The 13764-nt window shown below is 48.0% G+C and overlaps 1 protein-coding gene across 3 annotated transcripts in view; it reads right to left on the bottom strand.

The window, feature by feature from the left end:
• ANKRD27 (ankyrin repeat domain 27) overlaps positions 1-13764 on the bottom strand; it is a 1511294-nt gene that overhangs the window by 368188 nt on the left and 1129342 nt on the right. For all 3 annotated transcript variants that reach the window (XM_069635449.1, XM_069635447.1, XM_069635448.1), the window contains 2 exons: positions 3749-3946; positions 3092-3211 (listed from right to left, as the gene is read on the bottom strand). In XM_069635449.1, coding sequence (XP_069491550.1) covers positions 3092-3211; positions 3749-3946 — 318 coding nt within the window. The remainder of the gene's footprint in view (positions 1-3091; positions 3212-3748; positions 3947-13764) is intronic.

Below are 13764 nucleotides of genomic sequence, written 5' to 3'. Positions count from 1 at the left end.
AGCCCATGTATGGGGTTTGCGGGTGCAGACGAGGGTCGCCGCCCTTCAACATATATTGTGGTGGTTCCATGGAGGGGGTTCACTTGCTGGGGCAATTGTTGGCCGCAGGTGACGAACATTGCAATGTTTTGGTACCCTTCATTTGTCTTCTGAAGGAGGGCTTAATATGTAGACTCTGTCTATTGTATAGGAGTTTTTGGTGCTTAGCATTTAGTATCCACCGATTTGCTTGTTTTCTGAAGGATCCCATTAGTGGAGTGATCCCTAGTTTACTTCATGATGACACTCCCATAGGTGTGTGGAGATTTCTGGTCAGATAGGGGTTACCCTTGGTAATATGGATAGTTTGACCGATTATTTTCATTTCGGCCAGTATGGTCTGGAGCTGTGTCTGGACATCCATCTCTGGTTTGTTCCTGTTAGATCGTCATGGTGGAATGCTGGGTTGGCCGGCGCCAGGTGTATTTTCTAGGCATTGGGTCTGGTCACTCTGCAGGATGCCCCAACTATTGTCGTTGACTTGCGATTTGCCCCTTGTATTAGCATGGGAGAGGGGCGGGGGGAATTTCCTTAGGATGCCTGTATTCCCAGCATAACCCATCTGGCTTCCATTGTATGTTGTGCGTTGCTCTTAGTGACCTGGCAGCCATAGGCGTGAGGTGATCCGCTTAGGGGTCATCACCTTTTGTTGTCTTCTTGTAAGGCTCTTTCTAGGGAGGGATGCTGCTGGTGGTCTCGGTCTATTAGGTATGCGAGGAAATGTCTAACCGAATGACGCACCAAAGACGGTGCACCCCGGTGTTGATTAGGTTAGTTATAAAGAAATCTCTCTACCAGGTCAGCCAGGTGAGCGCGGGTTTGACAGTGTCTGTAGTGCACCACAGGGAAAGGTGCAAGGAACAGGCCCCCACCAGGTTTGATTTTGGTGGCATTCTTAGTCCACCCTTATAGCACGGTCTGCATCAACCCCACGATGTAGGTGTGTCGTTACTCACGGCTTCCTTTGCTTCTGGCCAGATCAATGCAATCCTATTTGCTCTGTGTGGGACTACTCTAATTAGCCTCCTATCTTGGTGGCACGTTGTCCCTTGAAACTTGGGCGTGGTGACAGTGATCGGGCAGACATGTCGTTTTGATTGCTTTATTAGTGATGTGGCCACTCGTCTGTTGATGTTCAATCCACCAATATGCAAAGGTGTAAAGCCATCCCGATTTGAAATACCTGGACTACCTCCTGACACCTCTGGAACTAGCAGCCTGTTCGGTTAACTGGGGAAATAGTGCACACCGACATGAGAGTTTACCCAATCTACCAACAAGGCCTAACTGAAGAATGAATAGGCACACCAGACATTTGCTGCCTCATCTCAGTGATTCTGGGAAAACACATTGGAAGTACTTAGCAGGGAAGTAAGCCAAGCCTGCCAAATGACAGGGACACACCAACATTTAAGCAGATGCTCGCTAAAGGAAAGACCAGGAAAGAGGATTGTCCCCATGGCATTGTTTGACACTATCTAGGGGAAGAAAGCCACTTCCTCATACAGTTAAGTTGGGATTACTTTACACATTGGAACTTTGCGAGTTGACTACTGAAGAAAGGCTGCAGGAAAGCAGCCGAAGGCACTTTATTTTTCCCTTATAGTAGATTTTGTAGCATTAAGAGTGTGAGGGCCAGACTAGGTTTTGACACAGGATAGTGAACATTATTTTTGACATCTTGACAAGGACTTTCTCATTAGTTAGTTTTATTGAGACAGGGAAACCCTACAGAGTTAAGACTAGTGAAACATTTTCCAAACCTATTTATGGTTTAAATAAAACTAATTCTGAAGAAACCAACCCCCCTGTGTCTGTCTCCTTACTTCGACACCAGAAACAAAAATGTGAATATGGTAAAATAATGCAAGGCATGCAAATCATTACAGATTGGCAACACCCACTCTTTTCCCACAAACATGTACAGCTTTAACAGTAGCTAATTGCTTCAAGTTATTAGGCTGATTTTCAATTATACTGAAATGCAATCAATACTGCCAATAATTATTTGGGATTATAATTAAGTGTCCCGCTAGTCAAATCAGTAGAATAAATTGTATTTTGGCAACATTTTATTCTGAAACATTGCTATAATTTTCTCTTTGGACGAGGAATGCTACAAGTAGGTTATTTTAATTTATATACATGTTTGGTCTTATTATTGTCTGTTGAAGTCATTCTACTTCCACATCAGTCCTGACCAGTGGTGTTTTGAGCTGTGTGACAAATTCAGGGAATTCATCCCCTCACTGTGAGCCTGCTAAGCTTAACACCCCCTAGAGGACAGGGCAAGCAGGATCTCCCTTTGATAATACATGGCAGATGTAACCTGAATTAACGTTGTGGTCTTGATGTAGGCGGTGCAGGCATTCCTCATGCAGGTCTTCAATATATACATTTTTAAGGTGGCCGGTGGCACACACCTTCAAAAGGCTTTTCTTAGCCTTAGAATCAGCCATAATGAGGCAAAGAACCACGCTCCACGTACCTCAACCCTGGGAGGGGAAACATGTGTGCCCTGCTGGGAACCAGTCAATGGATCTATGTTTTGTTCGACCTCAAAGAGAAAGTAGTTCTCTTAGCTTTGCAGTAATATGAAAGGCAACCTGGAAAGTTGTACATTTCGTAGATAAAGTAGAGAACATGAACATGAAGAGGACTTGAAAGTGTGGTAAACATCTGAAGATGGCCTGAAAGGGTTGGAGCTAAGGAAGACACTGCCTATTGGCTAAGATGACCCAATTAGACATTAAGACAACACTAAAGTGACTGCAGTTTTTCAAATTCAAATTGAAACGGCCCTAATGTTACCGAATATTCCCAGCCTTATGACTGGGAATACACAAACAGCAAGTGAGTATATTAAAGATTCAGTGCTGGAGAACCAGAGGTACCCGACATCTTAACTCACTACCATCCAGTTAACATAACATTTACATGTACTCCACAGGACTGGACCTTAAGTACCAAAGGTTTCTTTTGTGTGATTAGAAAGATAGCCAGCACTATGAGACTGATCAAAGGAAACAAAGCCAATTCAAAATAATCTTACCTCCAATAATAATGCAGCAATTTCATGCTGACCATTCAAACAAGCATACATCAAAGGTGTACTTCCATTAATATCTTTTTTATTTTCTTTTGCACTGCAATCTAAAAGACACTTTACCACCTAAAAGACAGAAATGGGTTACAGATGTTACGATTGTTTTCTTAATTGTCTGTTACTGTACTGTATCATGCATAACTGACAATTGTCTATGATTACTATTTAATTTTTTAAAAAAAAGATCTTTAATGTATCAATGTGGACTGTTACTTTGTAAAAAAAAAAATAGAAATGTAGCAAATGTATATGCAACACACAGGAATTATCTGACATTTACAGTACCCAACCCCAGAGGTGTTGCTCGGACGGCTATAGCCCTGGGTCTTTTGGTTGTAGCCCCGGATAGAAGCTTAAGAGCTACAACCAAAAGAATAGCTAGCCCAGAGTCCTGACAGTCCCGACATTACCGTAGCCCCAGATCTTTTTCAGACCTAGCAACACACCGGCCCAACACTAGCAAAGCTGAAACATTGGCTGGTTTTGCCACTTACATTGACTTACTATGAAGAATAAAATCCACAAAACATTATGCATAGGCCACACTCGCTCTGTACATACTTTGGAGACGAGAGATGTTCTATCGAAAAGAATGCTACTTGCCTGCAGATTTCCCGCCTGGCAGGCTAGATGAAGCGGCACTGCATAATTGCCATTTTTTGCACCAACATTGGCACCATGTTTCAACAATAGTGAGACTAAACCAGGATGCCCGTGCTGTGCAGCAATATGCAAAGGTGTAAAGCCATCCCGATTTGAAACATTCACTCCAAGTCCATTAGCTGGAACCCCAGTGAACTTCTGTTGGAACAAAACACAATTATTCAATGTACACACTATTAGAAAACACAATAGCATATCTAAAAATTTAGTTATGAACTGGTAAAGTCAGATTAGATGCTGATGGGTACAGTATACTCCCACTGCTTCCTCGTTTTTTCAAATTACTTAAATCACCGACAGGACAAAGAAAATACTTTTTCAAAGCCACTAAGCGAACCAAAAGCACATTTATGTGATGTCGGACAAGCATAAATGGAGCTATATGCACTAGAGTACCTCAGTTCCATTCAATTCTCCAACCTTAGGAATGCTAGAGATGCCAAATAATAACTTGAGGAATAGAGGGAGGTTTGACGAGTAATCTGAGGGAGAATGCCATAGAGATCAGCAGATTACTATTAAATATAAGTAACTTTTTTCTAATTACCAAATTACTTACCATAGATAATGTTCTTGCTGATGGACAGCTCCTTCCACAGCGACCTCATTTGAGAAGCATCTTGGATAGCACAGAAATGTTTTCGCCAGCAGAGGGCGAGGTACACCTCTTGGACCGTTCACTCATTGGCCCCAGAAGCGACTGTGTCCAGCCGACATACAGGCAACTTCCCACCTAGTGAATTCAGTTGCACCCCCTCACCCCCAACTATATACCCACCCCATGCTCAGCTAATGAGGGAACCAGACAGAATGAACTAAAAGGCATATGGTTTTCCTCCTGCATTGATAAGCACTCCCAATCTGGGGAGGTTGGGTGGGCGATGAGGAATATGTGAAAGGAGCCATCCATCCATCCATCCATCCATCCATCCATCCATCCATCCATCCATCCATCCATGCATGATCCACCTCATAGTTTGCTCAGAGGCAACAAATGTAACGCTCACCTGATTCCCACGGCGGCGCCAATCTGTTCTGGACTGCTATGACCTCTTCTAAGGTGATGCGCAGGACTCGGAAGACAGACTGGACCGGACCCCCAAACCTCGCCTGTCTGGCCCGTAGAAGAATCCTTCTGTAGATGGAAAAGGGGATTAACTGTCTGCTGGATAATGTGTCGGATTCCCCCTCTTCCCCCTCTCACACTCCTCGAACCCCTTCCACGATTCCCCGTAGAGTCTCACCTTAGAGTCTGAAAGGACGAGCTCTCCATCCTGCTTCCGATGCAGGGGCACGTTGATTTCCAGTGACTTCACTGGATCTCGGGTTTGGTGAGTATTCAACTCCGCTTGACTTTTCCGATATGAGGCCTTAAGTATTCAGTTGCAAAAGTTCAAGCCTTAATTGTCCGTTGTCCTTTTCTCTATTTCAGATGTAGGATGAAGAATCTGCGTAGAGGAATGGATTTGCCGAAGGTAACTCTGGTGAGTCTTTTTGATGGATGGTTCCCTTAGTGATCTTGTTTTCACCCACTAATGCGTGTCTTTTTCCCCTTAGGGGCTGGGGTACGGAAGTGCCAAAGAAGCGGCGCCGACCTGAGGTGAGGAAAGATTGTCCCAACAATAATCAGGTAAGTCTTAAAGTGGAAGAATCGGGCCTTTCTCGATCTGTTCCTTCGCTCACCTTTGTTTTGTCTCTTTTTCTCCTTAGGCGCTGAAAGGCGACGGATGGTGCCAATGGTCGCTGAAGAGCCCGAGGGCGCCTCGTTAAGGTGAGTGGAATGCGGCGCTGCAGTGAGCGATGCGATGCGCTTCTAAAAATAATGTCTTTTCTCAGGATCGTCCGAGTGATGGTTCCGGACTCCGGATGGAGGTAGGTAAAGTTCAATTATTCACCTTTCTATCCTTTCCTTCCTTTTCAGGTGTTCCAGGTTGCAGGCGGGCGTGGCTGGAGCCAGGATGCAGGAGCAGACACAGTGAGCGTCCAGCTGCTAGATGCAGAACAACGCGAAGCGTGAGTTGCTGTCTGGGTGTGGTTTAAATAGCCCCCGAAGTAGTTCCAGGTAAGTATTCTTCCTCAGCCACGCCCGAGTGGTAAAATAGTGCCGTAGGTAAAATAGTCCCTTTCAGACCTCAAGGAGGTCTGGATCCGGCAGCATGGTCTGCATCAGGTAAGTCCATCCAAGCACTCCCATAATGAGCCTGGTGCCTATGGTGCCAGGACTGATGCCTTCTATGAGCCTGGCGCCAAAGGCGCCAGGACAATGTCCAAAGAGCCCCTATAAGGGGTTGCTGTGTCCCTCCCTGGGGACATGATGTCTGCTTTCAGGGACGCTGGCCCTGAACTGGCTTCCCGGGAGTAGGCATCATGACAACAAATACCTGTTTCAACCCTGCAAAAGCTACATAAAGCTAGTCAACCTTGTGGAAATCCTGTGAGCTGGGTACATCTAACTGATGAAACAGCCACTAGAACAATAAATGACATACCTCTCGATAATATTCTTTCTGAAGGATAATCCTCTCATGGATTCCTCATCTTTGAAATTCATCTCCCAGCACTCCTGCTCTTCAGAAACCTTTCTGCTGCCAGGTAGCGCAGTTCAGCGCCAGCTCTGCCCAACGCTTCTACTCGCCAGGCAGGACGTCGCTGCCAGTATAGACAGTAGTGCCGCACCCTGTGACCTTAGTCCCACCCCCCCCCAGATGCTGAGGGACCGTTGAACCAAGATATACTAGCAATACACCAAGAAGGGTGGGTAGGGAGGGCGATGAGGAATCTGTGGAAAGAACATCCATTAGTAAGAACATTACAGTGAGGCAAGTCATTTGTTCTTCTAATGGATTCCTTACTTCCACGGATTCCTCATCTTTGATAGACTGCCAAAGAAGTATGTAGAACTGGGAGGGAGGGAGGATAGACAGGACACCACCTACACCAGAAAACTCTGAAGGGCGTCTGTGCCTAAACAAGTGTCCTGACCAGACAGAAAATTCACGCAGCAATGTTTAGCGAACAAGTGGAAAGGAGCCCACGTAACTGCCTGGCAAATGTCCAAAATAGGGACTCCACATTGCAGAGCCATGGTGGCAGCAATTCTCCTGGCAGAATGAGACCTTCCAGTACCACCTTACCAGCAAGATCCTAGTATTCCGAGATAAAGAGGATGCTCTACCTTGGCGAGGATGCTCTACCTTGGCAAGTTCTGTTAAGTCACAGCCCTGCTAGCATGGACACCAGCATAACCAATGAGAAGCTGGCCATCTTTGACCTTTATCGTCGGATGGACATAGTAGCTAGGGGCCTGGACCAGATCCAGCAGATGGAAACGTTCCTCTGCCTTGGAAGGATGAGGTGGAGGAAAAAAAAGACAGGAAAATTGATCTTTTGGGAAAGATGGAAATCAGAGACCACTTTTGGGAGGAAAGACTGCCTCGCCATCAACATCGCCTCTCCTTGGAAAAAAACAAGTAGGGAGGTTTTAAATCCTGGCGGTCACTCACCCGTCTAGTGGAAGGGATGGAGAGCATGAAAATCACCTTAAGGGGGAGTAATTGCAACAAACAAGAATGCTAGATTTGAATGTCACTGAAAAATTACACTGCTATGATATGCCATTCTGCACTCTCTGCTCCCCTGAAGGTTTCAGAAAGTGAAGGTCTTATATGAAGGGTTTGTGGTGGCAGACACTGAATTGGGTCATCTATTTAATTACTTGTCTGCCTCATGTTAGCTCATTCATCCACGACTGCCATGCTACTGTGTGCCTTACTGCCTTTAAATACATTGGCCTATGTCGTTGTGCGCTTGACTAACTGAAATGTGATTCTAGGTACATTGTAAAATGTGTTTACCCACTTCTGATGTAGTTCCTGTTTGGCACAAACAAATGTGTGTTTTATATCACTACCTCGCCATGCTCGGTGGCTTCAGCAGGTGGAATTAGCACCATTAGGCAGACAGGCACTGCTTGAGCCATATGAACTGTAGTTGTAGTTAAAACCTGCTGAATCGATAGAAATATATCCAAAAATGTTTACTGCACAGTTTACTTGACAAGGTGCGGGAGACCTAAAAATGCTTATAGGTTGTATGATGAGAATCCTGGAGTTTGCGCTGAAACATTTTATACGTTTGCCACTGTATAACGGATGAAAAACCTCCTCCCACTGAAGAACATGTGTGCATGACTGCATAAAAACACTGTAAGCCCTAGAAGAAGGGTGCTGTGCCGTATACAGTTAGATCGTTGGTTTCTTGTTTAGTCTTGTGGATTATCTATATGCTGCTTTGCTTACTGCCATTAAAAACCCTTATCAATCTACCTGAAAATGTTGTGGTTCATTTGCCATGACAAGAGCAAGACAGCGCCCAAGACGAGCAGCCGCGTCAAGGAAGAGACACAGGTGCCCCACCAAACATCAGCGGAAAGGGAGTTGAGGCTCCAAGCCACGTGGGACACGGAGAGAAAGCCAGGTTAAAAGGCACGTCACCTTCCTGGAATGCCCGATGAGCATTAAGATTAAAAGTTGCACAGTGGCTCCAGGGAACCGGGTGGTGGGCAGATTGGTGCCAGGAGACACCAACATGGGGTGAAAACAAATCCACCCCAGGTCGGGGTGAAAAAGATCCAAAGGCGGGGTGAAAACAAGCAAATTACTAGGGGGTGTGAAAAAAAATAAACCCCTGAGCAAAGCAAGGGCAGAGACCGCAATCTGCGGTGAAAGAACGACCCCCGAGGTGGGGTAAGAGACAGTCCACAAGACAGGGTATGGAACCTAAGAACCCAGGGAGGGATAACAAGCATGGAGCAAGTATTTGGAAAAAATGCAGCAAGGCTCTTGAACAGAAAGTACCTGGTGTGCACATACGACCCATGAAGCACCAACAGGTTAAAGCAGGACAGAGACCAGTACAGAGTGTTTGGTTATTCCAAAGTAAAGAGACTGACTGAAGATTGAATCCCCAAAGAAGGGGATACATCTTTATTAGAGAAACGTGGTGTTCTGACCGGAAATGTGCAACGGGCCAAGAAACCCTGCTCTTTTGAACAAGAGACAATGAGGTGGGGCCAAAAACCAACTGCCATTCCTTTTTGTGGGAGACTGACCTTATTGTATTTTTGTTTAGGTTCTCTTTTTCTTTGTATAAAGTGGTAGGGACAGATGGCAGGCCAGAAAAGGTTTCTGGATGGTGGACTTGAGTTAAAAGATAAGACATCCTGACGAGCACCCTTATAGATTGTTTTCTTTCTTGAGATAATGGCCCACAAAGTAGGGACAGCTTAGGTTTTCAGAGTTTCTAAGAATAAAGAAACTTACGCCTCCTTGTCCGTCTCCTGATTCTGACTTACCACACATGAGAGATAACGTATGATGCACATCTGTAGGTACCACATGGTACTAAGAAATACAAAGCAGTGGTCAAACACCATTAAGCCACTGAAATCATAGACTTCATTGATAACATAACCTATCTGCCGTGTAAACGCATGACAAGAGTCACTAGGAAGGCATCAGAAAAGCTGAAGAAAGCAATGTTAATCAGCAAAAACAACAATGCAATTGCTTCCATCTGCCAAGCACTCCAAGAAGTAATACAAAAAACAGGCCATTTAAGAAGTTCTTAGGGTGGGCATTGGAGTCAAATGTCATACAACGGGGTGGTTGGGTGAAAGTTGTCCAGTATTTGGGATCTCACCTAACAGAGGATATTCTCCACAAAGTAAGAAGTGCGGAAAAAGAAACCATGTGAATGATGGGTTGATTAATAATGTGTTAAGGTTCTATAACCTGGGAGGTTTCCTTGCTTTTTTTATAGGCTATTCGCTAGTTTCTGTAGTTACAATTTCTAACATTGCTAACGTACTCCTGGTCCATAGTCCCCTTTCCTCCATACTGTATAGGCATCCCTCGCTAGGGACAGGGGACAAAACCTTTTTCATCACTTTTTTGACGAAATGTTGTGTCTGACCTGGAGCTGGCATCCATGCACTAGTGCTTGCAGAAGGCCGAGGGTGTCGCCCATGTAGCCACTTTGCTGATAACCTGCCACAGGACATGCCTCTGGAAAGCAACGGCCATGGCTTTAGCTCTTACTGTGTGGGAATGCATATTTGCTGGAAGGGATTTGTGCTGCCCCTCTTATGCCTTCTTGATGGCCGTAACCATCCACCTTGCTATGGAAGCCTTGGAGGCTTGGCAGCCAGGCTTTGACCCACCAAAGGTGATGAAGAGGGCCTCGGATTTGCAGAAGCTCTTGGTCTGGTCAAGGTAGTATCTAAGCGCATGCCTCACATCCAGACAGTGCAATACCGTCTGAGGGTCATCCTTGGGGTCCGCGAAGAATGTAGGTAGCACGATCTCCTCATTGTGAAACTCAGAGACCCACCCTAGGTAAGAATGCGGGGTGAGCTCTAAGGACCACCTTGTTTTTATGAAAATTAGTATAAGGCTCTGAGGCGCCTGGATTTCACTCATCCAGCATGTTGAGGTAAGGCCCACCAGGAGGGCCATCTTAATGGGGACTAGTCTGATGTCCGCGGACGCCATAGGTTTGAATGGTTTATGCGCCAGGGCGCCCAAGACCACATTGAGGTCCCACACTGGGTGTGGTTTCTTGATAGGCGGGTAAATCCTGGTCAGACCCGCCAAGTGCCTTTTAACCACTGAATTAGAGGATGAGAATACCTCCTCCTCTGAGTTCCTGTAGGCTTCGATGGCCGGCAGATAGGCGAGGCATGTGTCTACCTGCACCCCCGAGTGTGCGAGGTGTGCAGAGAAGGATAGCACATGTTCCAACGTGCAGGTCAATGGATCAACCTCCTTTGAGTCCGCCCAGTGACAAAACCTGGTCCACTTGCTTTTGTACTAGCTCCTGGTAGCATCGCTCCTAGCCCCTTGTATAATGTCTAGGTTAGCCTGCGATAGATGCAGATGCCTCAGTGTGACCTGTTCAGGAACCAGCTGCAAGGGATAACTTCTGGGGCGGGGGTGTTGGACGGATATGCCCCCCGTGCTGCAAGAGTAGGTGCGCTGGCCCCAGAGGAAGGGGCACCGGCCCTGATCCGACAGGCTTAGTAGTTCCACGAAGCATGGCCTTGCTGGCCACCACAGAGCTATCAGGATGATATAGAGGTGCCGAGCCTCCCTGATCTTGCAGATTACCCTGCGCACCAGGGGAGGGTGAAGGCATACACGTTCATGTTGTTCCACTGGATCTGGATCTGCATCGCATCACCCAGAGAGCCCCTGCACTGTTCCTGCCAGGATACAAACTGGGGGCACCTCCTATTGCACCAGGTCGCAAATAGATCCACCCAAGGATGACCCCACTTGTTGATGATCCCCTGACGGACCTTTTCGTCAAACTGCCATTCATAGTTGTCCTCACCCAGCCTGCTGAGCCTGTCCACCTCTAGGTTGTCTCCCCCGGGAGGTGGACAGCTACCAGGTGCATGTTGTTTACCAGAGCCAACTCCCAAATGGGGACTGCTAAGAGTGCAGAGGGGGGGGGGGGGATACCTGGTGCCACCCTGTTTGTTGATGTAATACATGCTGGTGGAGCTGTCCATTTGAACGAGGATTGCCTTGCCACTGATCATTGGGAGGAAGACTTTTAGAGCAAGGATGATGGCCATCAAATCAAGCCAGTTGATGTGGGCCTCCTGCTCCAGACGGGACCATACCCCATGGACAATGTGGCTGTCCAATATAGCTCCCCTGCCCTCGAGGGAGGAACCCGCAGTGATGGTAACCTGAGGTGCTTGTTGACGGAAGGCGGCCCATCCGCAGGTTGCTGTCCGTGCTCCACCAGACTAGGTGCTGGTGGAGATGCTGACCGTCTACGCCTGGACATGCTGTGGGATGCTGACCGTCTACGCCTGGGAACCCTTCTCCTGGCTCGAAGAGGCTGTGAAGTGCAACTGCAAGCGCTTCATCCTGAGTCTTGTATGTGGCACTGCTAAGCGACATGCCGCCATGATGCCCAGGAGGTGTTGGCACCCCCACTCTGAGGTCACTGCTCTACTGAGGAAATGCCCCGTGACCCTCTTGATGACTGTGTTCTTGTCCTCGGAGGGAAAATCCTCTCAGACCTCATATTCCAGATGAGGCCCAGGAAGGTTAGACTCTGTGTGGGCTCCAACTGAGACTTCTTGAGATTGATGGAAAATCCCATCTCGTGGAGTGTATTCATGAGAGCAGAGGCGGTGTGGTGGACTGCCTCCGGGGACCTTGCCCCGACGAGCCAGTCGTCTAGGTATGAGTAGATGTGGTGACCCTGAGCAGGGCTGCCAACGTGTTCATCAGTCTTGTAAAGACGCTGGAGGACGGATTGAGGCCAAAGAGTAGAACCTTGTATTGGAAATGAAAACCCATGATCCTAAACCTCAGAAAGGTCCCATGTGGTTGCCAGATCGGGACGTGTAGGTAGGCATCCTTCAGAACCAGGGAGCACATCCAATCTCCCATACAGAATGTCTCTGCTGTAAGTGCTGGGGTAACCATCTTGACCTTTTGGAGAGGAAGGGAAAGGTTCAAGGTGGAAAGGTCCAACAAAACTCTCAGGCCAGGCTGGTTCTTCTTGTGTATGGTGAAAATCCGTGAATAGAAGCCCAGACCCAGCTGAGAGGCTGGGACTTCCTCCACTGCCCAACTCTCTACGAGCAAGCATATTTCTGCCAACAGAGTTGTACCAGTCTGTGGGAGGAGAAGGGGGAATAGGGAGTCAGAAGCCCGTGGATACTACAGAGAGGATCCATAAACCTTGTCCGCCAGCATTGTGTGTGACTCCGGATGACTGTCATGCTTTCTTGCCCTCTGAAGCTGGGGCTGAGGAAGGGGACTGGAAAACATCCTTGTGAGCCGCCTTGTGCTGCTTGAACCTGAGATGGCTGGGGGATCTGTCCGGTTGTCTGGACCGTCTCTCCTGGAAGCCCCTGAAGCCTCTGAAGGACCAACACTTGTCTGAGCGCTGGTGCGCCTGGCTATATACTTTGGGGATGAACTTAGGGAGGATCGATAAGGTCTTGGCAGTCTCTGAACTATTGTTCTAGAAAGGAACAGATCCACCCCCCCCCCCCCCGCTTGAAAGGAAGGTCCAGAATACGCTCCTGGACATCAGAGTTGAACTTTGTATCCTGTAGCCAGGCCATCCTTCTCGTGTCGGTAGCAATACATATGGCATGCTCTGAGGTATCGATGTGAGCCACCGTGGAATCCATTATGTCCTGCGCTATTATTTTGGCTTCAGCCAGCCCAGCGATGAAGCACGCCTGCTCTACACAGGGAGCAAGGGCCACCACGTCCTTCTGCATAGGGATTCCTGTTCTAGCCGAGGGGCGTAGGGTGAGAACCTCTGCCAACACCCCCGCCTCTGGTTGGTCCACCTCTGGCTGTGGGAGTCCAAAATACTCAGGCCAGGCCTGCAAGCTGTTGGTGAAAGGCCTTGGCCGACGATGGTGTGTTGGGGTCCTCTTCATCTGTGTCCACCAGTGTGTCCTGCTGGTCCGGTGCAGCTGGAGGAGTGCTGGGCGCAGGGGGCTGCAGCGTACTGATAGGCACCATAGGCTGCGGCAGAGGCACAGCCATGGGAGCCAGTGTCATAGGAACTAGCACAGGCAGCTGGGGCCCAGAGGCTGGACCCAAGGGCGGGGTGGCCGTGGGTGCTAGAGGCTGAACCGGAGGGAGCATGTCCCTGATCACATCCCTAAGGATGACACCCATCTGCGGGGACCTCATGAGGAAGGAACTTGTCAAAGAACCTGTCTTCACAGGCCGGAGGGGCGCTTGGTGGATCTGGCATAGGTGGAGGGCCCTGAGGCTGCTGGGACCTGGGCGCACCCTGCCTTGCTGTATGTGGCGAGGTGCATCTGCCCTGCACTGCTGATGGATATGCCGTGGGCCAAGTATTGTGGAGAGAAGTGGAAGTAGTATGATGGAGAGGGCTAGTAGCAG

The sequence above is a fragment of the Ambystoma mexicanum genome, chromosome 1q (assembly GCF_040938575.1).
Source record: "Ambystoma mexicanum isolate Mex_15411 chromosome 1q, UKY_AmexF1_1, whole genome shotgun sequence".
NCBI classification, from domain to species: Eukaryota; Metazoa; Chordata; class Amphibia; order Caudata; family Ambystomatidae; genus Ambystoma; species Ambystoma mexicanum.
Note: the sequence above shows the minus strand (reverse complement) of the source record. Positions and strands in the feature narration are given on the sequence as shown.